The sequence below is a fragment of the Plecotus auritus genome, assembly GCF_963455305.1.
Source record: "Plecotus auritus genome assembly, chromosome: 2".
NCBI lineage: Eukaryota > Metazoa > Chordata > Mammalia > Chiroptera > Vespertilionidae > Plecotus > Plecotus auritus.
The window spans coordinates 58910970-58936763 of record NC_137771.1 but is presented as its reverse complement, the minus strand read 5'-3'; the positions used below and the strand labels follow the sequence as shown (position 1 = coordinate 58936763).

The window sequence follows — 25794 nt, the reverse complement described above, 5'->3', positions numbered from 1 at the left end:
CTAACTCAGCCAATAACTTTCCCATTTCTAAAAATATTAGTTCTTTTTTGTGTGTGTCCATCTAACAGAGGTGATATTAAGAATTAATAGTCATTCGAGGACTTCAAAAAAAAAACACACCAAGAAACAAATAGCAACAAATTACAGCCTGAGCTGGATCCTATTTTCAAATGGTGGGCAAGAGCAATAAGACCATCCACATTCTATAATTACTTTTATTACACATTAATGACTAAAACAACTTCTGTGCAGGTTTCAGATTAATGAGACACAGAAGATCAGCTACATGGCATTAAACTTATGTGAAAGTGGAGTGGATGGCAGCAAAAGTAAAGTTGCACCAGAAAACAAGAGTTATCTAATCATTAACCCAGCATGAAAAGGGAACTACTTCTGATTTCCTAGAATACAGGCCTCAGAGGCTATGATTTCTGATTCCCATGGCAGCACACAGCATTTTCCATCTAACACTTTAGCAGAATGCTCGGTCACACCAGGCTCTTCCTTATTACTGATCTAAGTTGAAGCCATTCATTTCCATTTCCCTTACCTCTGTAAAATGTCCAATAAAAGTGATAAGACAATCATTTACCCTCAATTTTCTCAATAATATAAGGTTTTAGAGAGGGTCTGTTAGAACTCTAAAATAATAGGCTAACATATTTTTTCAATGCTCCCTTCCTCCTTTATTTCCACTGGGGGGAGGTCTATTTCTGACACTATCTCCTCTAAAGTTTAGCGGGCTTAAAAGCCTTGCTCTTTCACCCAAAAAAAGTGTTCTCAAACATAGTTATTTTCTGAGTACATCGCTTTCAAAAGAAAAGTTCTACAAAGACTATAAGAACTTTCCCTGGAGTGCTTATAAAGGGTAACGTAAAAAGCAGGTACGGGTGGAAAAAGAAATAACGTTTCAAGAAGTGTTTTGCAAAAATCAAGTACAAGTGATTTCTACCCTATCTGCCCTTTTCACCCTTCTTCCACACATGCAAACAAATGCACAGCACAACAGATTTCAATAATAGGTTTTAAGAACCAATGCAGCAATTTACAAAGAAGCAAAATGTAAAAGTCAATCAATCCTTGTTTTACAAAGAGAGAAAGTAGGTCATTGACATCAACAGGCTATAGAAATCCTCCTCCCCTTACTCAATGGATTGAAAATTAAAACAATGCTTCTAGACCTACAGTAGGTGTAATTCACATGTTATTTCCTGAATATATCCTATTCAAGCTAACATAACAAAATGAAGATGCTATAAAGCAAATCATACTCCAATCCTAATTTTCGCTGCATTAAGATTTTGCAAAAGAACTACAAAGCTATTGCAATCAACTACTTACATGTAGAAAACCAATGGGGAACAAAATTATCTATCCAGAAACACTCCCTAAAACTTGCTTTAAAAATAACTTTTAAGTGAATATTAAAATTGATCAAATTTTAGGTAATTTATCTTAAGCATCCTATATATTCAACTGCATTAAAATGTACCCAGAAATCATAATTATATTTCAAAAAAATGTATTTCATACACATAAAACCAAACCAGTGTCTAAAAGCAGATCTTATAGGTTTATTTAAAAAAAAAAAACATACACACACACAGGAACAATGGTTCATTTCTCCAGTGATGGACCAGCCACATCATAATCCTCCTCGTTTGGCATCACCAATGGCTCCCCAAACATCAAAGACAAATTCATCTGGGAACGCAAAGTCTCCAAGAGTTTTGTCAAGTGCTACAGCGAACTCATCTGGATTACCTTTGTCCTTTCCAGCTTCAAATATTGTGGTAGCTATCAAAAATAGATTTTAAAAATTATTGATATTTGAGACAGAATCAGAGGACTAAGAAAAATAGCACCAGAAAATTTACTTTCTAAAAGGAACATGCTTAGATATCACATATTTCTAGTACAAATACTACATATCCAAGTAGCAAAGATATTTTTTTAAACAATCTACCCACTATACCCAGGTTTGCAGCTGCTACTGCTGGCCTCTCCTCCACCTTGGAGCCATCGATTTGTTGTTCCACTCATTTATGCATTCATTGGTTGCTCCTTGTATGTGCCCTGAATGGGGATCAAACCCATAACCTTGGTGTGTCAGGACGATGCTCTAACCAACTGAGCTACCTGGCCAGGGCTAACCGTGCAGATGACTGATGCTCTTGAACAGTGAGGAAAACAAGGTCACTGATGGACACTGAATCAACCCATCTCTCTCCCTTTCTCTCTCTCTCCACCACTCCCCCTCCCCCGCCCCTCTCTCTCTCTCTCACACACACACACACACATGCAGCTGTGAGAAAATGCTTGGTACATGGTTTTCTAGTACCTCAGGAAGCTCAGTAGCATTGTCTGGTGTACTGATCCCAGGAACACCATGCTCAGACCTGGTCTGCTCTCATTTGTAATCTCTGGTTTGGGTTCCTTGGTCACAAAATGAGAAAAATGATGATTTAAAATCCCCATACTATACCCTGACAGCCCAAGCTGTATAATTTTACTCATACACTCATGCTGGCACACAGAGGAGAAAAGTAAAGAAACACTCCTACGCACAATATAGTCCCAGAGTTGGTCCCACCTCCAGTTATACATCCCTACATGTTCTCACTCCATGACCATTATTACTAGTAATAATGAGTAATGATCATTGCTATGGATGATAATAGCTATGTCTATTAATTATGATGTGAGAGAAACTTTATACATATTAGAATGCTTTGACGACCCTATGAAGTTTTATTGTACCCATTTTACAGATGTAGAAATTAAGACTCAAAGTTTAATAATTTGCGCAAAGGCTAATGCTTCAAACTAATGAAATTAGGACTCAGACTCCCTATGGACTCTCATTTTTGTGCCTCTCATCAGACATTTGGTCAACAAATATTCAGCAAGTATTTACTATGGAAGAAGTACTATGGTAGGAGCTGGGATTAAAACCTGAGTAAAATATGGTATGTGCCTTCAAGAAACTCCTGATCTTGTAGAAGCAATAAAAATACCAATTAGGCAGCATCATAATTGTGTTGGAAATATTGTGTGTAATACAGTGCTCCATAAATCTTTTAAAAATCAAATTTGCTACAAAATTTTTAACAGAAATTGAGAATGCAGCATGCACTGAACATGTTATGAATTTTTGCTAATATATAAAGTATAAACATAGATTTGAAACATCCTTAGAGTAGAAATAAACTGGCATGATTGTATTCTTTTTCATAAAAGACTGTATCTCTGATTTAAGAGAAATGCAAAGGAACTAGGAAAACATATCACATTAACATCACAACAGCTATTAAAATGCTTCTCATCTGTTAACTATAATGCATTTGCAATACACTGCAATAATATTTAACATCTGGATACAACTTGGGGAAAAATACTCCACTAAAAGTAGACTTGTTATACCACATGTAACAGCTAAGTGCTGACCTCTTGTGGCTATTTCAAGGATATCTTTATATCATTACCAAAACTGAACAACTTTTGCATTATTAATGACACTTATTTTGGTGATATTAATCAATCTGTATTTTCCACTAAGTTCTTAAATACTTAAACAGAACTTTAGACATACAACATTACTGCAGGTGAAAAATCTTGGTATCAAAGTGTCAGAATTGAATCTCAGTTCTTAACATGTTAGCTGACTTTGAACAAGTTACCAAACTTCTCTGAATCTGTTTTAATAAAATGGCACATGGCAGAATTTAGATAAAGATTAACCACCAGCAGCCCTAGCTGGTTTGACTCAGTGGGTAGAGTGTCAGCCTGCAGACCAAAGGGGTCCCTGGTTCGATTCTGGTCAAGGGCACATACCTATGTTGCAGGCTCCTCCCCAGCCCGGGCCCTGGAGGCAAACAATCTATGTTTCTCTCACATTGATATTTCTCTCTGGCTTCCCTCTCTCTTCTACTCTTTCTAAAAATCAATGGGAAAATATCCTTGGGTGAGCACTAAAAAAGAAAAAATTAACTACCTCCAATGTTAATTTAACCTTTAAATCTGTAACTGTATCTCTTTCTATGGAAGGTCTTCAACACTTAATTTCCCTAAGACTTTTCATAATGTCAACTCATGTCAAACAATCCACATGAGTCAAACATCAAAATAGAGCCAATGTAGTTTCTTTTAATGAAATCCATTTCCAAAACTTTATTGGCTTTACCTGAAAAGGATAACTTTTTATAATATTTATTGTTTTAAAGTTACTCAAAAAAGAAAAATCATCCTAGGAAGAAATGTCACTATCTTGATTAAAATACCATTTTCATATGCTTTTAAAAGAGCTAAAAAGACTTTATAGGAAAATATGACTTAGAAACTAGCACTCAGATTTCCTTACTACACATTTCTGGATCTCTTTATAAATTAGAAATCCAAAAATTCCAAAGTTCTTCGAATAATCACCAAACTCCTAAATTGATATCACCAGATAATATTATAGTTCTATATACAAATTACACTACATCTTAATATTCATTAAGAAATTTATATTATATAATTTCCCACTAAGTTAATGTTTCTCTCTTATCAATGTTTCTATATCAGATCTTTTTTTCCCCAATGGGTAACATTCCAAGGCACTATGTCATTTGAAAAGTCATAGTTCACAACTTAACTTTACAACCAAACAGAGCACTTTCATCTTCAGGGTTACTTGGTCCAGAAACTCATTTGAATTATTTTTCATTTTCAAATAGTAAATACATCCCAATGTGTTGGGGTTTTTACTTGTTTGTTTTTGAGGTTACTGTTTTGTTTTTAGATATTTAATTGCCATATTACTTTTTAAATTTTTTAGTATAAACTCATAATAACATAATATCAGTGTAATTTTCATTAAGAATTAACATTTCAAGTCTTGCCAGCGTGGCTAAGTGGTTGAGCATCGACCCAATAACCAAGAGGTCACTGGTTCCATTCCAGGTCAGGGCACATGCTGGGTTGTGGCTTGATCCCCAGTGGAGGGTGTGCAGGAGGCAGCACATCTATCAATGTTTCTCTCTCAACAATGTTTCTATCTTTCTACTCCTCTCCCTTCCTCTCTCTCTAAAATCAATAAAAATACTTTTAAAAGAATTAACATTTCTGAAAACTAAGAAACACAGGGAATAAAAATAATTCATCTGTTGAAGCAGTTTCACATTTGATTTACATTTCATGTTAATTAGATCTGAATGAGAGAAATTCCTAATTTAATAATGCTTGCATTCTTCAAATAATTACTTTCTTTGAACTTTACCTCCCTTGGTGAATACATTGCTAATTATATGATAATGACTATTCATGTCAATGGAGGAACTTGCTATAGATGATTAATTATGAAGGGATTTCTATTTAATTCATAAGAAATTTTCGAGGAACATTTAGTTCCCTGAATATGTCAGAGTGAAAGAAAATTGATTCTTCAAAAACTGATTCTTAAATTCATTTATAATTACTTGTAGCACTGCCCAATGCTCTTCCTTATATACTGTGTATTTTTAATAACAAAGGAGCAAAACTAATTTACTGAACTATTCCCAATTTATACTTAAATAACAATAAGGCCAATATGTAAAATTAAGTTTTAAAGTTGAGGACTGTTTTAAGTTTTCACCTGTTAAAAGTGGGGTTCTCCAAAGTTGGAGGAATCAGGCTACCTAATATCAAATTACATTACAAGGCCATAGTCATCAAAACAGCATGGTACTGGCCCTGGCCAGTGTGGCTCAGTTGGTTAGAGTGCCTTTTGCCATACACCAAGAAGTGGCCAGTTCCATTTCCAACTGGGGCACATACCCAGGTTGCAGGTTCAATCCTGCAGTCAGGGTGCATGGAGGAGGCAACCAATAGATGTTTCTCTCTTATATGGATGTTTCTCTCTCTCTCTCTCTATCTCTTTCTCTCTCTCTCTCTCTCCCTCCCCCTCCCTTTTCTCTATCCCTTCCTCCCCCTTCCTCTCTCTAAAATCAACTTTTTCAAAGCTTATTAAAAAAAACAATTTATTAATTACTTGATGCAACACACACCCAAGCACACGCACAAGGATGCATACAGGCACAAACCTCACCACTAAGTGCACATATACTCTTTCCCCACCCAGCAGCCAACTCCCCTTCTTCCGGGAATATTTATCTTTCTTCCTTCATAGAAGGCACCAGGGCTTTCACAATCACAGCCTTTGTATTTCAGAAGTTACTCTCAGCTCCAGAGGTTTGACCCTGACCTAACCATCCCCAGCCTCAGTGACTGGATCAAGTGGGTCAATCAAACCAGAGACAATCCTGAGAATTTTGTTTGAATGACTTGGCAAAGGCCGTCCCTCTTCCCCATTGTGTTTGACACCAAGATGTAGAGGGTGGAGCCATGGCAGTCCTTTTGAGCTCATGAGGGAGAGCCTGAAGCTACCAAGGGATACCATGGGGGCCTAAAATGAAACCAGAATGGAGACAAGAGAAATCACATCCTGATGATAGCATGAGAACTCTGGATCTAGCCATTCTTGAAGCCAGAATCTACCTCTGGGCTTTTCAGTTATAAAAACCAATACATACCCCCACCCCCCACCCCCCGCCCCAACACACCTTATTTTTTTCTTAAGTCAGTTCAAGTTCAGTTTGTTGTTTTATTATTTATAATGGAGAAAGTCTTAATTGATAAATCAAGACTCTGACATCCTAATGGTGACATAAGAAATACACAGAGAGCATTGCCCAGCCAGATTGGCTCAGTGGTTGAGCATCAACCTATGAACCACCAGGAGGTCACAGTTTGAGTCCTGGTCAGGGCACATGCCTGGGTTTCAGGTTCAGACCTGGTGTGGGGCCTGCAGGAGGCAGCCGACCAATGATTCTCTCTCATCATTGATTCTCTCTCCCTCTCCATTCCTCTCTGAAATCAATAAAAATATTTTTTTAAAAAAGAAATTCACTGCTCAACTGCCCTTATTAGTCATACACCAGATTCATTTATCACAGGGCTTCATTAATCTTATAAGTGTGCACAACTTTAAAATAATAAACATATAATGTAATAGATGTACAGCTAATATGTCAAATAACACTGTGTTTATGTATCATTTACAAAATCCTTTTCATATATATTTTTAAATGTATAAAACAATCCTATGAAGAAAATATCATTATAGTTACTAGATGAAAAACAGAAGTTTAGAAATGTTAACTTGACTCTAAGGCTTCCCAGCTGGTAGGTGGTAAAGGCCAGACCTTCTTTCATTATTCTTCATTATTTCTATTTTCATTATGCTTTTCATTACTATACGATTACTTTTCATCTTAAAAAGTGTCATTGACTATCAATGCAAGAAAGATACAAATAAGCATTAAGCTCCATCAAATTAAAAAATAGACTTTTTAAAATAGTATAATCTTACCTAATTCAATATCTCGAATTCCCATGTACATCTCAAGAAGATCATCGACCTTTCCAATTGCCTTAGCATTAGTTTCAGAGTGCTTTATCAAAGAAAAGAGAAATAAGCTATTACACTTGTATATGAAATCTCTTGAACGTCAGGGCATACATAGGGGGAAATCTGAGGTGGAGCCAGTTCATGGTTGTTTGCTTCAGCTAATTTGAATGGAAATATATCTAGAGTGTGCTCTGCAGCTCAATACAAATCTTTACAATAAATACTTATTTTTAGCGTCAGTGTTAAGTGTCGTGGATTCAAAAAAAGACCAAGAACACAGTCTCCAAGTAGCTAACAATCTAGAAGGGGATAAAGATGTGAAAATAAATAGATATATGACAATAATAAAGATAATTTTTAATGATATTTAAGGTACAGAGGTATCATGGGGGAAGTAAATTTAAATATCTAAGAGTCATATCTAAGAAGGTAACAAGGATTGTGTTTTCAAAGATAACTGGTGTCAGATAAGCTGGAGAGTGCTGCATGTAGAAGGGGCTAACTATGCAAAATCTATTCGAGGTCGTAGAGTTTGATAAGATCATAGCCTGTCATAGGAACTTCAAAAAGTCCACTGTGATGAGAAACACACTGGCAGACATATGACTAGATCCTATGTGGTCCTGGGTGCCATGAAAAGGGCCCTGGTCTTTGTCCTGGAGGCCAGAGTCTCCAAACCTTTTAACAGCTCACCCCAAGATAAAACATTTCTGAACACATACCTGTATTGGTTACTTTTTATTTAACTGTGTTATTTGAAGTTTTTATAAATTATACACTTGTATTACCACATTAATCTATTATGGACATTATAAAATACAAACACCAAAAAATTTATAAGGCCCTAACCAGTTTAGCTCAGTGGATAGAGCATCGGCGTTCAGACTGAAAGGTCCTGGGTTTGATTCCGGTCAAGGGCACATGGTCGGGCTCCAACCCCAGTAGGGGCATGCAGGATGCAGCCAATCAATGATTCCCTCTCATCATTGACATTTCTATTTTTCTCTCTCTCCCTTTCCCTTCCTCTCTGAAATCAATAAAAATATATTTTAAAAAAATTTTTTTAAGGATAAGGTCATAATGAAATATTTTTAAAGTAACTTTTGTCTTATGTTTTAATGCTACCCAAACATTTCTGTTCTTCCTAAAATTGTTATTCAAAGTTTCAGTGAATTGCAGTATATACAAATATCAAATCATTATGTTGGACATCTCAAACTAATAGAATGATACAACTCAATGTTTTAAAAAAGTTTCAGTGAAAACCATGATTGGATATACAGGGTGGGGCAAAAGTAGGTTTATAGTTGTTTGTATAGAAAATATAATCCTATATAATAAAGAGGTAATATGCAAATTGACCATCACTCCAACACACAAGATGGCCACCCCCATGTGGTCAAAGATGGCTGCCCCCATGTGGACACAAGATGGCCAGCAGGGGAGGGCAGTTGTGGGTGATCAGGCCAGCAGGGGAGGACAGTTGGGAGGGACCAGGCCTGTAAGGGAGGGCAGTTGGGGGAACCATCCCTGCAGGGGAGGGCAGTTGGGTGGAACCAGGCCTGCAGGGGAGGGCAGTTGGGGGCGACCAGGCCAGCAGGGGAGGGAAGTTGCAGGGACCAGGCCTGCAGGGGAGAGCAGTTGGGGATGACCAGGTCAGCAGGGGAGGGCAGTTAGGGGCGACCAGGCTGGCAAGGGAGGGCAGTTAGGGGTGACCAGGCCGGCAGGGGAGGGAAGTTAGGGGCAATTGGGCTGACAGGGGAGCAGTTAGGCGTCAATTAGGCTGGCAGGGGAGTGGTTAGGGGGTGATCAGGCTGGCAGACAGGCGAGCAGGCGGGAGCCAGCAGTCCTGGATTGTGAGAGGAATGTCTGACTGCCTGTCCAACTAAATGGGCAGTCGGACATCCCTTGAGGGGTCCCAGATTGGAGAGAGTGAAGGCTGGGCTGAGGGACACCCCTCCCATGCACGAATTTCATGCATCGGGCCTCTAGTCCTATATAATAACGAGCTAATATGCAAACGGTCGTCACACCCTCATGCCCTCATGCCATAACGGCTCAGACACTCAACACTGGGGAGAGAGGAATGGGGAAGAGCCAGGCACAAATAAGCTCGCAAGAGAGGAATGGGGACCAGCCAGGCTGCAGCCCAGGAGAGGGACAAGCTGCCTGCCCTGCAGTCCCGGGCACCAGCGGCTGTGCCTGCGGCCGGGAGAGGGACAAGCTGCCCACCCTGCAATCCCAGGTGCCACCGGCTGGGGCTGGGGCCCAAGAGAGGGGCAAGCCACCCACCCCATGGCCTTGGGTGCCAATGGCTGTGCCTGCGCCTGCAGCCCAGGAGAGGGACAAGCCACCCATCCCACAGTCCCAGGCACCTGTGGATGCAGCCCAAGCGAAGCCACCTGCCCATGGTCCTCTGCGGCTGCAGCCAGCCCAGGAGAAGTCGGCCTGGGTCCTGGGTGCCTGCAGCTGGCCAGAGGGAGGGAAGCCTGGGTCCCAGGTGCCTGTGACCGGCTGGAGGAGGGAATCCTGGGTCCTAGGTGTGGGGCAAGGCAGAGGCGGTTAGGGGCAATCAGGCCAACAGGGGAGCAGTTAGGGGTGATAAGGCAGGCAGGCAGAGGGGTTAGGGGCAATCAAGCAGGCAAGCAGGCAAGCAGTTAGGAGCCAGCGGTCCCAGATTGCGAGAGGCAGTCGGACATCCCCTGAGGGGTCCCGGATTGGAGAGGGTGCAGGCCAGGCTGAGGGACCCCCCTCCCGTGCACAAATTTCGTGCACCAAGCCTCTAGTCTATATATATAAAAGCCTAAGCGACCGTTACGACCAAATGACCAGAATGACCGGTCAACCAGTCACTATGACGTGCATTGACCTCCAGGGGGCAGACGCTCAATGCAGGAGCTGCCCCCTGGGGGTCAGTGCGCTCCCACAGCCAACCTCCCATGGCTGGCCAAGCTCCCAAGATCCCTCCCCCTGGCCAGCCAACCTCCCACTGTCCCTCCCCCAGGCCAGTACCACCCCCAGTCAGCTGGCCAACCTCCTGTGGTCCCTTCCTTCATCCTTCCCCTCAGCCGGCGGGCCCTGATCGGCCCGGCCCCAATCGGGACTGGGCAAGATGGCCCCAATCAGCCCTGATTGCCAGCCAGGCCTAGGGACCCCACCCATGCACGAATTCATGCACCAGACCTCTAGTAATTAATAAAATATTAATATAAGAATAAACTGTTTTGCCGAAACCGGTTTGGCTCAGTGGATAGAGCGTCGGCCTGCAGACTCAAGGGTCCCGGGTTCGATTCCGGTCAAGGGCATGTACCTTGGTTGCGGGCACATCCCTGGTGGGAGGTGTGCAGGAGGCAGCTGATTAATGTTTCTCTCTCATCGATGTTTCTAGCTCTCTATCCCTCTCCCTTCCTCTCTGTAAAATATCAATAAAATACATTTAAAAAAAAAAAGAAGAAGAAATTGTTTTGCATACTCACAACTATGAACCTACTTTTGCCCCACTCTGTATTTTATTATTCTTTTACAATCTTAGTTTTATATTTGATAAAGTCTTGTCCTATGCTGTTTATTTCAATACTTGATTTTAAATGGCTTCACAGCTGAAAAAGAAATGCCCAAAGATGTTAAATAACTATAAGTGCAAGTGTTGAATTCATGATTACATTGTAAAAGATTCATAATACTTTTAATATTGTCATAAATGTATGTTGCTTTGTAGTCTTAAAACATTTATTGCAAATAAAATTTTATTTTTATTTCCTTGAGGATGTTGTTACAACTTTCTCATATTTTTATTATATTGTTTAAAACAATAACAGACCACATACCTCACTCTTGCTTTCTTTACAGTGTCTTCTGAATGGTCGGTGTAAAGCAACAGGCTGTGCAAAGTAACTTAGGTGTTTACCTTTGTACCTATCCAGCCATTGTGTAAGTTACTGCAACAAGTATTACAGACCTTCTCATACAAAATAGTCACAGGGTTTTACTATTCCAAAAAGCTCTTGATCTCATCCCCTTTCTTCCATTCACATTCCGATTGCCTGGGTAGAGCTCATCTTTTCTTCCCTTTTCTTTCCTTTTATTTTATTTTCTTTTCTTAATTGAGATACACTTGATATAACACTACATTAGTTTCAGGTGTACAACACAATGATGGGATATATGTAGGTATTATAAAATCATCACCACAATAAATCTAATTAACATGCATCACCACACATAGTTACAAATTTTTATTTCTTGTGATGAGAACTTTTAAGATCTACTCTCTTAGCAACTTTCAAATATACAGCACAGTATTATTAACCACAGCCAGCATGCTGTGCATTACATCCCCAGGACATATTTGTAATTGGAAGTTTGTTCCTTTTGACCACCTTTACCCATTTTGCCCATCCCCCACACTACCTCTAACAACCACCATTCTGTTCTCTATACCTATGAGTTTAGGTTTGTTTTCTTTTTCTTTAGAATCAACATATAAGTGAGAGCATGTGGCATTTTTCTTTGTCCAATTTATTTCATTTAGCATAATGCCCTCAGGGTTCATCCATGCTGTCACAAATGGCAGGATTTCCTTCTTTTTTAAGGTTGAATAATATTCTCCATCTTTTCTTATTTGCAAGGGTTTCCTCCTTTGTCTCTCTGCCTTCAATCTTCCCTCTCAAACCTACCCTGCTCAACAACCCATCCCCAGAACCAAGGAATTTTTCTAAAATTCAAAATTGTGCTGCTCCCCTCATAGTTCCTAAATGGCTCTCCCATGATCCACGGACCCTCACATCCTGACCCAGGCCTATACCTCCAGCCTCACCAACCCCACCACGTACTTCCAACACTCACCCTCCAATCCCATGGACACTATAAGGCCCCCAAGCCCATCATTGCTTCATGCCTGGAACACTCTTCTCACCACCTTGAACCGATCATTTCTTCTGGAGGGAACTCTCTCTGACCTCCCCTCTCTCTCCATTCCTGACAGCAGCTGATCAGCCCCTGCTTTGGGACCTTAACCCTATCGCTCTGGTGTGTACTCGCCTATTTTCATGTCTCTCTCCTTTTAAAGGAAAGCACGGTCTTTGTTCATCTTGTTATCCTATCACTAGCACCTGGACCATGCCTATCTCAACAACATATATTGAATAAATTAGGAGATATGTAGGTGGGGTATTGCTCACGAAATCATCATCACTATAAGTCTAACATCAGAAGTGGTGCAAGGTTATGAGGGGATGTTTTTTTTAAACCTATAAACCCTTTAGTGTGTGAAATAGATTGTAAGTTATTTGTACCAAATTTAACGTTAGCACCAAACTAGCTTTTTCCTTCCATTATGAGCTATTTTAATTGCCCTATTTAATGAAACAGGCTACGCAAATAGGAATGGAATTTTAGATGTTTATCTTTGAATAACTCTTTCCTAACTCCCCACATGGATCTTCAGCTTCTCTTCATTCCAGCAGCTCATACAAAGCAGGTGTTCAAAAATATTAGCCATGTTAACTATCAGAAGACACTTCTCCTGCAGTGACGTGCAGCTTCCCCTGCCACCCCTGCTTCCTTTGCAGACCAACCTCATCCTCCTAACTGCTCGCTGCCAGCTCCCTCCCACTATTTTTCCATTTTTCCATTCCTACACATTCCTTTCTCCCACTGAGGTTTGTTCATTCATTCACTACACATTTAATAGACTTCAGCAATATGCCCGGGAGTGTGCTGGGCACAGCAAAGGTAAAGACTCGGAATGACCAGAAGTCACTGCCCTGGGTTTTTGGTTTTGTTTTTTACATACCTCATCATATCTCACTTTCAAAATGCCTTTGACCCTCCAAATCTCTTCATTGCCCTTTGCCTCCAAATCAATCCTTTCATACATTCAGGACCAAGACACCTGACTCAAAATCTTCCTCTAGGTTCCACAAAACTCACAACATCCTAGGTGACTCAAATATTCAGAAGGATAATCTTGGCCTCATGGTTCGTTGAGTATCTGCCCCACCAAGCCACCCCCATGGCTGACTCTGACCATGGTCACCCCACAAGCTCTGGGATCCTGATCTGTAGAAAGAGCCTCCTTGTGGCTCACCTGTCTCACTCGTTTGCTCTTCAAACACCTGGGGGGTCCTCGGACAATATGCGCACACAGAGGGACCAGACGGGCCCAGTGCCTGGGCCCCTGCCTCAGGAGCCCCCTGGCCTCAGACACCTGCCTCATCTCCCCTGTGCCCACAGGGCAACCGTCATATCATTGCTGTCTTTGCTGCTGTGAGTGGCCTGACCTGCCGCTTGCCACTTCGAATCCTGCCCCTCACCCCTGCTGCCCTCCTTGTCCACCCTTCCTCTTTCCATCTGTCTCTTCTACTTCTGGTGTTTTCACTCAAATACTGACCCACTTAATCAGTGAAACCCTTCCTCCGCTCAAGCTTAAATGAATCATTTGTTAATTCATTAATTCAGCCAAGATTTGAGCTCCTTTGATGTGTCAGGTACTATTATTCTAGGTGCTGGGATACCACAGTGAACAAGACATGTGAGCACAGGAGCCAGACAGTAGACAGAAAGGAAACAAGGAGACAATGAGTCCTATTGTGTTTCCTGCTTTGAAGAAAATTAAAGAAAGAAAAATTAGGCAGGGGGAGGGGCAGCAGGAATAGCTCTTTATACAAGATATTCAGAAGCATTCTTTCAGAGAAGGTGGTATGTGGGCAGAAACCTGAAGAAGGCCAGAGAGGGAGTCATGCTCACAAATGGGCAAAGCATTCAGGTAGAGGAAACAGCAGTACAAAAACCCTGCGGTGGCAGCATACGTCTGGCCTGTCTGGGTACAGCAAGGAGACTCAGGTGGCCGACACAGAGGAAGACAGGAGCGGTGGTGGGAAATGAGATCAGAGAAGCAATGCAGAGTTGGATCACGTCAGTCATGCTGAGGACTTCAGCTTTTATCCAGAGTAACATGGGAAGCTAATGGAGGGTTCTGAACAGAAAAGAAATTTAACCTCATTGGTGTTTTTGAATGAAAATTCTGGCTGCTGTGCTGAGCACAGAGGGAAGAGGGCCAGGGTGAACACAGGAAGACTGACCAGGTGATTGTAATGTTTAAGATAAGACTTGGTGCCTTGGACCCAAGTGGTGGGAGTAGAGGTGGTGAGTTGTTGTTGGATTCTGGCCTATTGTGGACGTAGATCCACCAGGATTTGCTGATGGGAGGGATGTGGGACATGACAGGGAACAAAGATAACTATAGAATGTTTCACCTGAGAAGACTGGAATTCATGCATATTATCTTTTACTAGTGGCCCAGTGGACGAAATTCATGCACTTGGGGCAGGGGAGCGGGGTCCCCCAACCTGCCCTGTGCCCTGTCACAGTGCGGGAGCCCCGCGATCCATCACCCCAAAGAGGTAGGCCCCGCCCACCCATCCGGGGCTCCTCAATGGATTGCCCCAAAGAGGTAGGCCAGAGCCGGGGGTGGCCTGTGGACTGCCGGGCCGGGCCATGGTGGAGGCCTGCGGACCGCCACATGCCTGTGGACCCCCGGCCAGGCCCGCAGTGGAGGGGCCTCTCCGCAAGCCTGCAGACCCCCAGGTCGGTGCAGGGGGAGGGGCCGGGAGCCTCACATCCCAGGGCCCGTTGCCGGGGCCAGGGATGTGAGCCTCATGTCTCCAGGCCGGCACAGGGGGCGGGGACACAGCCTGCTGATCGGCCGTTATGTGACGGCCTCCCAAGCAATTTGCATATCATCCTATTATTAGATAGATTATCAAAATCGTAAGTATATTTACTCCTACAGGTGGCTCTGAGGCTTTTCTCAGCTCTCAGAGCTTTGGCTGATATCTTAAACATTTTGAGCCAGTCAGATGTCCACAGACTCCAGAAAAAGAGTTGTCTGCAGGTAGCTGAGGGTTGCTTTGGATCACAGTCTCTTCTCATACACTATATTCCTTCATAAATCTTTCAATAATTTTAATATTGGTAAGTAGGCAATGAATTAAAGTCTGTGCTTTAATTGGAGTGTATAGCACCTTATTTAACCCCATGGTTTTACCTCTCTTTTCGGCTCTAATAACCATAAATGCCCATACATGTCCAAGCAGAATGAGGACTAAAGGAACATAACATACCACTTCTTCCACAGTGGCAGGACCTTTTGACCTCAGGCGAAGTGTCTCCCTTCCAGTACCAATTTTTCCTGTTGAGGTATTTCCAGCTTTTGACCTTGGCTCTATTTCTGTAGAGATAAAATAGATGGGGAAAGGTGTATATATTTATAAAGAATTCCAACAGACTGCTGTAAAAGCTAAAGTATTTGCCATCACAAAACTATGTATAATGCTTGTAGAGGTTTGATAAAAGTTATGAGTCCTTACAGAATTTCTCCAAACAAATTCACCTGCCATTCAGGAGTCTCAGATGGGAGTCTCTAAGAAAGGTTTGGTTACAAAAGGAAAAGGAAAATATTTGAAATGTACAGATGGGAAAGACTGGAAGTTATGAGGAATAAATAAAATAGTTGGCTTTATCGTGAGAGTCAAGAGGTGTATGCAGTGGGAAAGCAGAGCTGGAGGTGCAACTGACTTATTCAAGGTCATGAAGCAGAGAAAGACCCATATCTTGATGAGAGAGAGAGAGAGAGAGAGAGAGAGAGAGAGAGAGAGAGAGAGAGAGAGAGAGAGAAGCAGAGACACTCTTATATGAGTATCCACCTTCTGTTTGATGTTTCGTAAACAAAATCCCATGTGGTACTCATACCAATCTGTGAGGCAAGGTACAGCCCTCACTTTACAGAGAAGGAAACTAAGCTCACTGAGGCACAGAGCTGGGATTCAAACCCAAGTCTCTTGATCCCAAAGTCTGAATGCTTTTCTCAACGACACTCCAACATCACATCTCTTGGAAGCACGAGGGATGAATTCAGAGGTGGCATAATGAGAGAAGGAGGTTCTAAAGAAAAAGAGGCTGGGAACAGGATCCAAGGAAGGCATCCCCTCAGGAGGCAGGCAAGAGACAGGGAGCGAGTCCAGGGGCAGCCACTGCTTTCCTTATGCTTGGTTTGTGTCTGTGTTTTATTTTTGGTTTTGATTTTCCGAGTCACAAAGAGTCCCACCCACTCCAATACCAAGCAGTAACATAAATGAGTGAAAGGGTAGGGTGGGGACTGAGGATAGCTGGAAGAGACATGCCCTACCTAGGATACTCCAATAACTTATTCCCTGTGGGAACGTAGGCCCTTCATAGCCAGACCTACTTGTTTGCAAAGAAACTATACTCAAGAGTATTTTATGAATCTCCTGATTTTAAGTTTTGGCCATAGAGTCAAACTTTAAAAAACGTTTTGGCAAAAATAAAGGAGATCTTCCCTAGCCAGTTTGGCTCAGTAGTTAGAGCATCAGCCCTTGAACTGAAGGGTCATGGGTTCCATTCCCAGTCAAGGGCATGTACCTGGGTTGCAGGTTCAATCCCTGGCCCCAGTCAGGACACAAGCAGGAGGCAACCAATTGGTGTGTGTGTGTGTGTGTGTGTGTGTGTGTGTGTGTGTGTGTCCCCCTCCCATCTCCCTTCCACTCTCTAAAAATCAATAGAAAAAACATCCTCACTGCTCAGTTAAAGATGATAATAAATAAATAAATAAATAAATAAATAAATAAATAAATAAATAAAATCTGTGGATCAGAGTCCAACCACAAGCCACCAATTTATCAATTCTGCAAATATTCTCCAAGTCCCCTTGACTGAGGACTTAAGTGGCAGCAGTTTGGGGCAAGAACAGAGGGAGTGGTAGAGAGGTGCTGCAGCAAGAACCGGAGATACCTGAGCTTCAATGAGGAATCGCAGGACAAGGCTGGTAAATGCAAGCAGGGAGTGAGGTCCACTGCACAAATGCCTTCTTACTGACTCAGAACCTAGAATAATTCCCATCATCAGCAAGTACTGTTTTGCCATTGAGAATCTACTCCAAAGTGATTAAGGATTTTATGTTTTAACTAGAGGCCCGGTGCGTGAATTCCTCAGCCTGGCCAGCGATCAGGCTGATCAGAGGGGCTGGCCAGCCAGGCAGAGGGATCACAGGAGGTTGGTCAGCCAGGGGGAGGGACCGTGGGAGGTTGGCTGACCGTGGGAGGTTGGCTGTAGGAGCGAACTGACCACCAGAGGGCAGCTCCTCCATTGAGCGTCTGCCCCCTGGTGGTCATTGTGTGTCATAGCAACCGGTCAACCGGTCATTCGGTCATTCAGTCGTTCGGTCACTTAGGCTTTTATATATAGAAATTTTAACCTGCTTTCAGGGACAGAATCACCAAAAACATGAGTTTTTCTCCAAGAATGAAAGAACTAGAAACTATCATGAGGTAAAGTAGAACAGATCCCCTAAGCAAAAACCTATAAATGGTGACTAATGGTGCTAATGCTAATCCTGGTGACCAAATATTCTCAGGAGACCAAATTCTAAGGAGCCTGGAGCTACATCAGTGAGTCTACAGCATTAATATTATCAGTTACACTGTGTCCCATTTGAGGAGAATGGATTAACAGAAGCAAGATGCCCTGCATAGACTTTCCAAAAAGGGACCCAAAGAAGCAGACAGGTTAATCTGTCCTCTGCACTGTCCAGGATTCTGTACACCCAGCCACGTGAGTGTTATCATCTGAATTATATACAGACCTACAGTGGTCAAGTCAGAGTCAACTTAAAAAACAACCTTATGCTCCCCACCCCCCTGACCACACATCCATCATGCCACTGAGACTTCACCAAATGACCTACTCGATATAATTTGTCTTCCCTTAAAAATTTGCTGCTGGGCAGGAAATGAACTGCTCAGCTAATGTGTTTTGGTCTACCGCTACAACTACATTTCCAGTTGTATAGTGATACCCTGGTGTTCTGACTTAGCAATAAGATATAACCCTGGAAAACTGAACAACTCCAGATACAATGAAAAAATAAACGGTTTCTGGGATTCACAGAGCTAAGGACCCAGACTCTGGAATATGGTAGGTTTATGAAGGGGTTTTCATTCATGCCTGAGAAGCCAGCCAGTCTCTCAGAGGGTATCTCTATCTTACCTTACTCTTACCTGCAATACCAGTTGCTCAAGGGGGAAAATATGGAGAATGAAATATTTTTTAAATTAATAAGCTTTTTTAAAATCCTCGCCTGAGGATATGTTTATTGATTTTAGAGAGAGGGGAGAGGGAGGGAGGGAGAGAGAGAGAGAGAGAGAGAGAGAGAGAGAGAGAGAGAGAGAGAGAGAAACAATAATTGGTTGTACAGGAAGATACTCCAACAAAATGAGCCATCCAGCTGGGGCAATAAGCTTTTTTTTTTTTTTAAGCAGTTTTAGGTTCACAGCAGAAGTGAGCATAAAGTACAGATGTTTCCATACACTCCCTACCCCCATATATGCATCACCTCCCCCGTTATCAACATCCCCCACCATAGTGGCACACTGTTAACAATCAATAAATCTATACTGATACGTTATCACCTAGAGTTCATAGTTTAGGTTAGGGTTCACTCTTGATGGTGTACATTCTGTAGGTTTGAACAAATAATTAATGACATGTATCCAGTATTGTAATCTCATCCAAAATAGTTTCACTGCCCTAAAAATCCTCTGTGTTCTGCCTCTTCAGCTCAGATTTCTTGTTATCGCAGTGTTTATTCGGCTTTCTCTTCGAGCATGGTATCTCACAACCAACCACTTGGTGGCACCAAAGCAGAAGTTAAATTTTACGTTCTGGCTTGGAGGCCTCCAAAAAGGCAGTTTTCACCGCTGAGGAAACAGAAGCCATCTTTATGATCCTATGATTTAGGAATATGTATCAACCAGTTTATACATGAAAACAGGCAGGATACTTCTATTTGCCCACAGGGGGTGGGGGGAATAAGTTCTGTGGTTTTTTAATTTTTTTAAGATTGTGAAAATTTTCAGTCAGCCTACTTTGGGGATGCTGGCCTTCCTAAGCATGTCTAACCAACCAGGCCAAGCCCTAAATCATCAGCCACTTCACTTCTCATTAATGCATCCGCATGGGGCCTCTCTAGGGACTGGATAATCAGAGGGGTTCAGTTCGCACAGTAGACACTAGGAAGGGGCCTGAAGTAGCTGGACCCCCTAGATTCCCCTGGGGCTTTCCCCCCTCCCCTCCCCCAAGCATGCTGAGTGCCTGCAGCAGGTCACTTGGGGCACAGGACACTCACAGCTGCTCCTAGGCACCAAGAAGCAATCCTGTGTGCTCCCAAGCCCTTTTGTGGCAATTATATCTGCTACTCTAATTATGTAATTTAATTTAAAAGTACATGAGCTGGTAGGTGTGAAACAGAAAGTTATTATTGCTAGGAAAACTAGGTTAACTGCTTTGGAAAGACTCCATAAGAGTGAGTTGCAAAAAAAAAAGAAAAAAAAAATTAGGTGTGGGCACGATGATGTTAGGAGATTAGAAAAAAAATATCTTTCAACATTCATTTCACATATCTGGTTTTTAAAAAATGAAACAGAACCCATAGACTTGCATGAAGGTTGTGATTACATAAGGAGGATACTAGAGCTCCAATTTGTGTCTTCTACTCAAAGAAAGGGTCTTTTTTTAAAATATATTTTATTGATTTTTTTACAGAGAAGAAGGGAGAGGGATAGAGAGTTAGAAACATCGATGAGAGAGAAACATCGATCAGCTGCCTCCTGCACACTCCCCACTGGGGATGTGCCCGCAACCAAGGTACATGCCCTTGACTGGATTCAAACCTGGGACCCTTGAGTCTGCAGGCCAACGCTCTAGCCACTGAGCCAAACCAGTTAGGGCAAAGAAAGGGTCTTTTATATCATAAGTGGTAAAAGAATGTATAGTTATAGGTCTTAAAATGTTTATAAACACTTGTTTCATTGTTTATAACACCCCATTTCAACTAGCATTTTCAGTAAACAGGCCAATCCCAGTCTCTGCTATATCAGAGAGAGGGGGAAATGGAGGAGACAAAAAAGATATGTCTCTAGTCCTACCGTGAACCCCAGGGAAAGAAGAAGGACTGACAGAAGCCAAAGCCCTATTTTCAGGAGGAGCACATGCAACATGACTTAGATCCCCAGCTGACATAGGATGACAAGGGAGGAAGCCCGGCATTCTCCTGCTTCTGCACAAGGTCTTGCTCTGGTCCCAAGAGGGCCCCCGTTGGCCTGGAGTACAGACCACAGCTTTCATAGCAGGGCAGAGCCACGATTTCAAAGGGAGGTGGGCACAGACAGACACAGCTATGCCAATGGTTGCTCAATGAACAAGAGCTGGACTTGAGACTCAGAGAACCTGAGTTTAAAGCCCCAGCTCCTCCATATACAAATTATGTCCTTGAGGAATCAGTCCTTTTCAGTAAAATGAGAAAAGCACTTGGGTACAGTATTGTTTTCCAGGCATCCTCAAACTACGGGCCACATGCGGCCCGAGGACATTTATCCGGCCCGCCGGGTGCCGCTTCCTGTCCTGCTTAGCAGACGACTCGTCCCAGGCCCACAGTGCGCATAGGAATTTGTTCATAGTTTTTTTTTAAACTATAGTCCGGCCTTCCAACGGTCTGAGGGACAGTGAACTGGCTCCCTGTTTAAAAAGTTTGAGGACCCCTGTAAGCATTCAAAGGGCTAATGCTTAAAAGGTGCTCAGCCCACTGGCCTGGCTGGTGTTAAACAGAGCTGCTGGAGAGAGTGATCTGCTCTTCCCACTCCCTCCCCATCTGCACTATACACACTGGTTTTCTCTCTTAGAGTGAGAAACATGCAACCAGGGCTCTCTTCCATTATTCAGAAAATTGTCACTTCAAATACAAAGGTCTCTTTTTTATTCTATTTTATCTTTTCTATAAAACTATGACTTTCCCCTTCAATTTACAGGGCGGTAGAAACAACAGATGACCCTCCCCTTGCTCTTCTCAGACTCCACCAAGTGGCTGAGTTTAAGCCCAGCTCATCCTGGGGGCCCTCAGCCCTGGAGGCCCTCCAGAGTCCATTTTATTGGACAACGACCCCACACACACAAAATCCCCCTATTAGAGTTACATGACATCACGTGAGCAAGTGCCCACACATATCACTACTCCATCATAGAAAAGGAAACATGCAGCCCCCTCCCCTAGCCACCCATGTAGGGTGAACTAAGCTACCTCACCAAATTCACTCATCCATGTCTGTAACTTCCATCTCTGGAGTTACACATCATGAGAAACATCGAAAGAGTGGCCAAATGGCAACTCAGGGTGGATTTTGTGGGACGTGGTCACCAATGTTCCTCAGCATTGCAGGCTCAGAAATGCTTTACTTTTCTTGTCTTTTCCTTTTTTTCCAGTGTTCCCAAAGCAGACCTGAGTCTCACAGGTTGATTCACACTCATGAAATTCACAAGGAACAGATGTCATCACCTCAATTTAGTAATTCATAGGAGGGATGGTATAAAGGTCCAAGTGGGCACTCATGCTTCATTCTCATGAGCCTGAAACGTCTTGGAGGAAGTGATGTCCAAGCAGAGACCCAACCATCCAGGATTAAATAGCAAAACTAAGTGGGAAAAGGAAGGAGAAGGAAAAGGGTTCCAGGCCATGGATGCAAAGACTCCAAAAGCAAGGAATGGAGAGCTTATGGTTCAGAGTCCCTCCCAACGGGGTGACTCTCCGCTCACTAAGCTTCTGCCCCTCCTGGGAATGATTCACTTGAAACCTTCTTCACTCTGGGTACCTGAGGAGCTTAGTGTGCACAGATGCCACCAGAGCAAAGGACTCGAGGATGAAAGACAATTCTCTTAGGCCAAGGCTGCAAACAGGGAGTCCATAGTTACATGTGGTCCATAGACATGTTTGTGACGTATGCAATGTTCTCTGGTTTTTTAATTAGTTGCCAACATTTAAAAGTTGGACACAAATCAGAGTTCTATTATCCTCTGTATATAATCACAGCCTTAATGCATATCTAATTTAAAAGATTTTTCATAAAAACACACATTCTAAGTTTCTCTTGGAGACTGACATATTCCTATGAGCTTGGGCATACACAAATGGCACTGTCCATAGACAGCTCATGTGCTCCCTACCCTACTTTCACCACCAACATACATACAATACATACAATACACACACACACACACACACACACACACACACACACACACACACACACACACACTTTTCTCAGAGTAGTTTGACAAAACCTAGCTTACATCCCAGAATTCAACATTTTGACTGTACAGTCCCTTTGTCCATGTGTCCTTCCTCTCTCCAACATTTCTCAGATTTCTTTAGAATAGCTATGGATTTCTGTTATATCGAGTTTTAAAGCGGTACTGGGACAAATAAAAAGCAAGAAAAAGGAAGCAAGAGGAGGCCACATGTGCAAGGCATCAGTTGTCTGTTGGATCATGAGGTCTGGCAACACACGAACCAATCCCACAAAAAACATACAAAGTTGCTCTTAACTGTTCCTTTGAGGAGACTGAACAGTGCAGGACAAGTGTCAGAAGTGGAATAGCTGTACTCAAAATCTCTTTGTTCTTTGGTTAAAGTGTCATTTGAGAAACACTTAGCTGTGTTTTTATAACTCCCTGAAACTACCGGCAACAGTTAATGTGTATGTCTAGGAAGAAGGTGCATATCTTTAACCCAGAGGAAACTATGTTAAAAAACAGATTCTAGATCTATAAATTCTAATATATGAAAGTTTTTTTTTAAAAGAGTGATGGCTAAAATATTTTCTTTTTACCCTTTTATAATTCTTTTATTCCACAGTATGATTTTATCATGGGAATTCAAAACTAAAAAATTGAATCTAACTTTTATTATGATTTATTACACATATTTCCCCCTGGCCTTTAAAAAGTTAAAAGTATTACAAAAACAATCCTGGCAATTTAAAGAGATAATACAATGTGATATTCTACCACATTTCTAACATAAGACCCATTTATAATAATATTAAAGAAAACTGTTTAAAATGAGAATAATCATATAGTTAGAAATTATAAAGCCACTAAAAGTGGAATGATTCAGTTTCTCTACTTCTTAGCCTAGGAATGCTAGCATCCATTTTTAAAATAATTGTTTTCTGGTTATGAAAATTAGTCTGTTCATTTTATATTTAAAATGTAAAAAACACAAGAAGCCTAAAGAAAGGAAGAAATTATTAATAAACTCAACACGTAAAGATAACTGCTAACATTTCAACATGCATACACTGTAAGTCATTTTTCTTCTACATTTAAAGATAGCTTTTACAAATGGGATAGTACTATACATTGTTTTATAATCTGCCTTTTCACTTAATATAACATTTTTTTATAAATAACAAGAATTGCTTATCCACTTAACATTTTCTGAAAACATACTCCAACCACAATTTTGAGCATAATTTCTCCTTTTTTTAATTTATTGACTTGAGAGAGAGAGAGAGAAGAGAGGGGAGGGGGAGAAGGGGAGACAGATCAATTTGTTGTTCCACTTATTTTGAGCATTCATTGGTTGATTGTTTTTTTAAAAAAAATTTTTTGAGAGAGGAGAGAGAGATATTTATTATTCCACTTATTTATGTATTCATTGCTTGATTCTTATATGTGCCTGACCTGGAATCAACCCACAACCTTGGTATATCAGGTGCGGGGGGGGGGGGGGGGGGATGCTCTAATCAACTGAGCTACCCAGCCAGTGTTCACTGGTTGATTCTTATATGTGCCCTGACCAGGGATTAAACCCGAAACCTGGACATATCAGGATGACACTCAAACCAACTGAGCACCCAGCCAGAGCTTGAGCATAATTCCTTAAATCCATTTTCCTATAATTATATAACTACCAATTTACAAATACTTTCTGATAAAATATGTATTATTGGTATCATTGCTGTTTTTCTGATAAGTTATATTAAACTCATACTATTCAACAAATTAAGGAAGCCACTTACATTTTAGCATCATTTTTGATCCCTACATTCCTATTTTAATTGCTAAACTTAAAAACAGCTGAACGCTGTTAACTACCTTCTACTCTATAGTTGATATTCATTCTAAATGCTCCTTAAATATCGTCCTAAGAAGTCAATCACTGTTTAGGGTGTCTTGGGAAATACAGATTACAATGATTTTAGTATTATAAATTATGATAATTGCACTTTTCTCAGATTAAAAACGTGAGCATTTACTACATTTTCTATTAGTGAGAGTTTACAATGTGGATGAAAAGAGGTTGTGTGGAAAGTAACCTCATAGAGTAATGTGATCATAAATTCCTAAATGGGCAGGTCACGCCCCAGACATATAACTTCTTTAGTAAAAGGTTTATCTTTGCCTTAAGCAAGTCAATTGTTTCGATGCATCTAGGTTAACACACCTTTAAAATGCCTCTCATCAGACCCCTCAGAAAAGAAACCACCCTCAAAAGCGCATAACCCTGTTAACTATCCTGTAATCCAATCCCCACCTTGCTTTCTTTTGTCTTCAATAATCTTCCTTTTGTTCCCTCCTTAATTCCAAATGCAGAAAAGAAGGTACAATGGTCATCCTGAGAAGCATCTTTCTCAGTCTGTTGAGATCTTGCTTTTAAGCATATTGTATCCTCTGCTTGGCTCAAATAAGTTTTTATAAAAATTCTCTATAAGTTTGGATACTCTTAGGTCAACAACAATTAGAGTAGAAAAGAGTGCATATTTAGCCAGGGTATTTGTCCATCTGGGTCTTTACATTGGACACACATGTATCAGTTACACTCAGAATTCATCTAACACATCTGCCACACCCCACAAAAGAACTTGCTCTTCATTTATCTTTTTCCATAGTGTCTCTGTGGTAGATGCCAAAGGCATGTCTAACTAGATATAAGAAGGGCAGAACAAACGCTGACATAAAAAGATTAACTGGCAAAATTTGTCATTGTGAACACTTTAAACCTTTGCCAAAAAAAAAAAAAAAAAAACATGAAAAAGAGTGCCAATGTCAGATAAAATGCAAAACATCTCAAACTGAACTTTTCTCCCTGACATTCCCCAACTGCCTCATTTCTAATTATCACTTTTATCACAGGCTCTCGAGGTAGAAATCTTGGGAGTCACATTTGCTTCTTCTCAACTTTCCTGTCTGCTTTAGCTAAAGATCATCAATGTACCTCAACCCCCATTTCTGCCTTTACAATATTACCCAGGATTTTTTCTTTTCTTTGAATTCCCACTGCTGCCCCTAATCCCAGCCCTTATCATTTACCCCTGAACTGTTGCAGTGGCCTCTTACATGGCTTCTCCTCTAATCAGATATGGCTTCATTGTTCCTCTGGGCTTAATTCCTTAAAATCACGTCATTCTTCAGTTCTAATATCAAAATGACTCCCTATTATCCTCTAAGACAAG

At 41.5% G+C, this 25794-nt stretch overlaps 1 protein-coding gene across 1 annotated transcript in view; it reads right to left on the bottom strand.

Moving 5' to 3' along the window:
* Positions 1–1013: 1013 nt before the first annotated feature.
* Positions 1014–25794, bottom strand: part of GIPC2 (GIPC PDZ domain containing family member 2) — a 76775-nt gene continuing 51994 nt past the window's right edge. The window contains exons 4-6 of the mRNA XM_080655598.1: positions 15556–15662; positions 7394–7475; positions 1014–1797 (exon numbers count right to left, since the gene is read on the bottom strand). Of these exons, the coding sequence (XP_080511724.1) occupies positions 1646–1797; positions 7394–7475; positions 15556–15662 (341 nt within the window). The 3' untranslated portion in view covers positions 1014–1645. The remainder of the gene's footprint in view (positions 1798–7393; positions 7476–15555; positions 15663–25794) is intronic.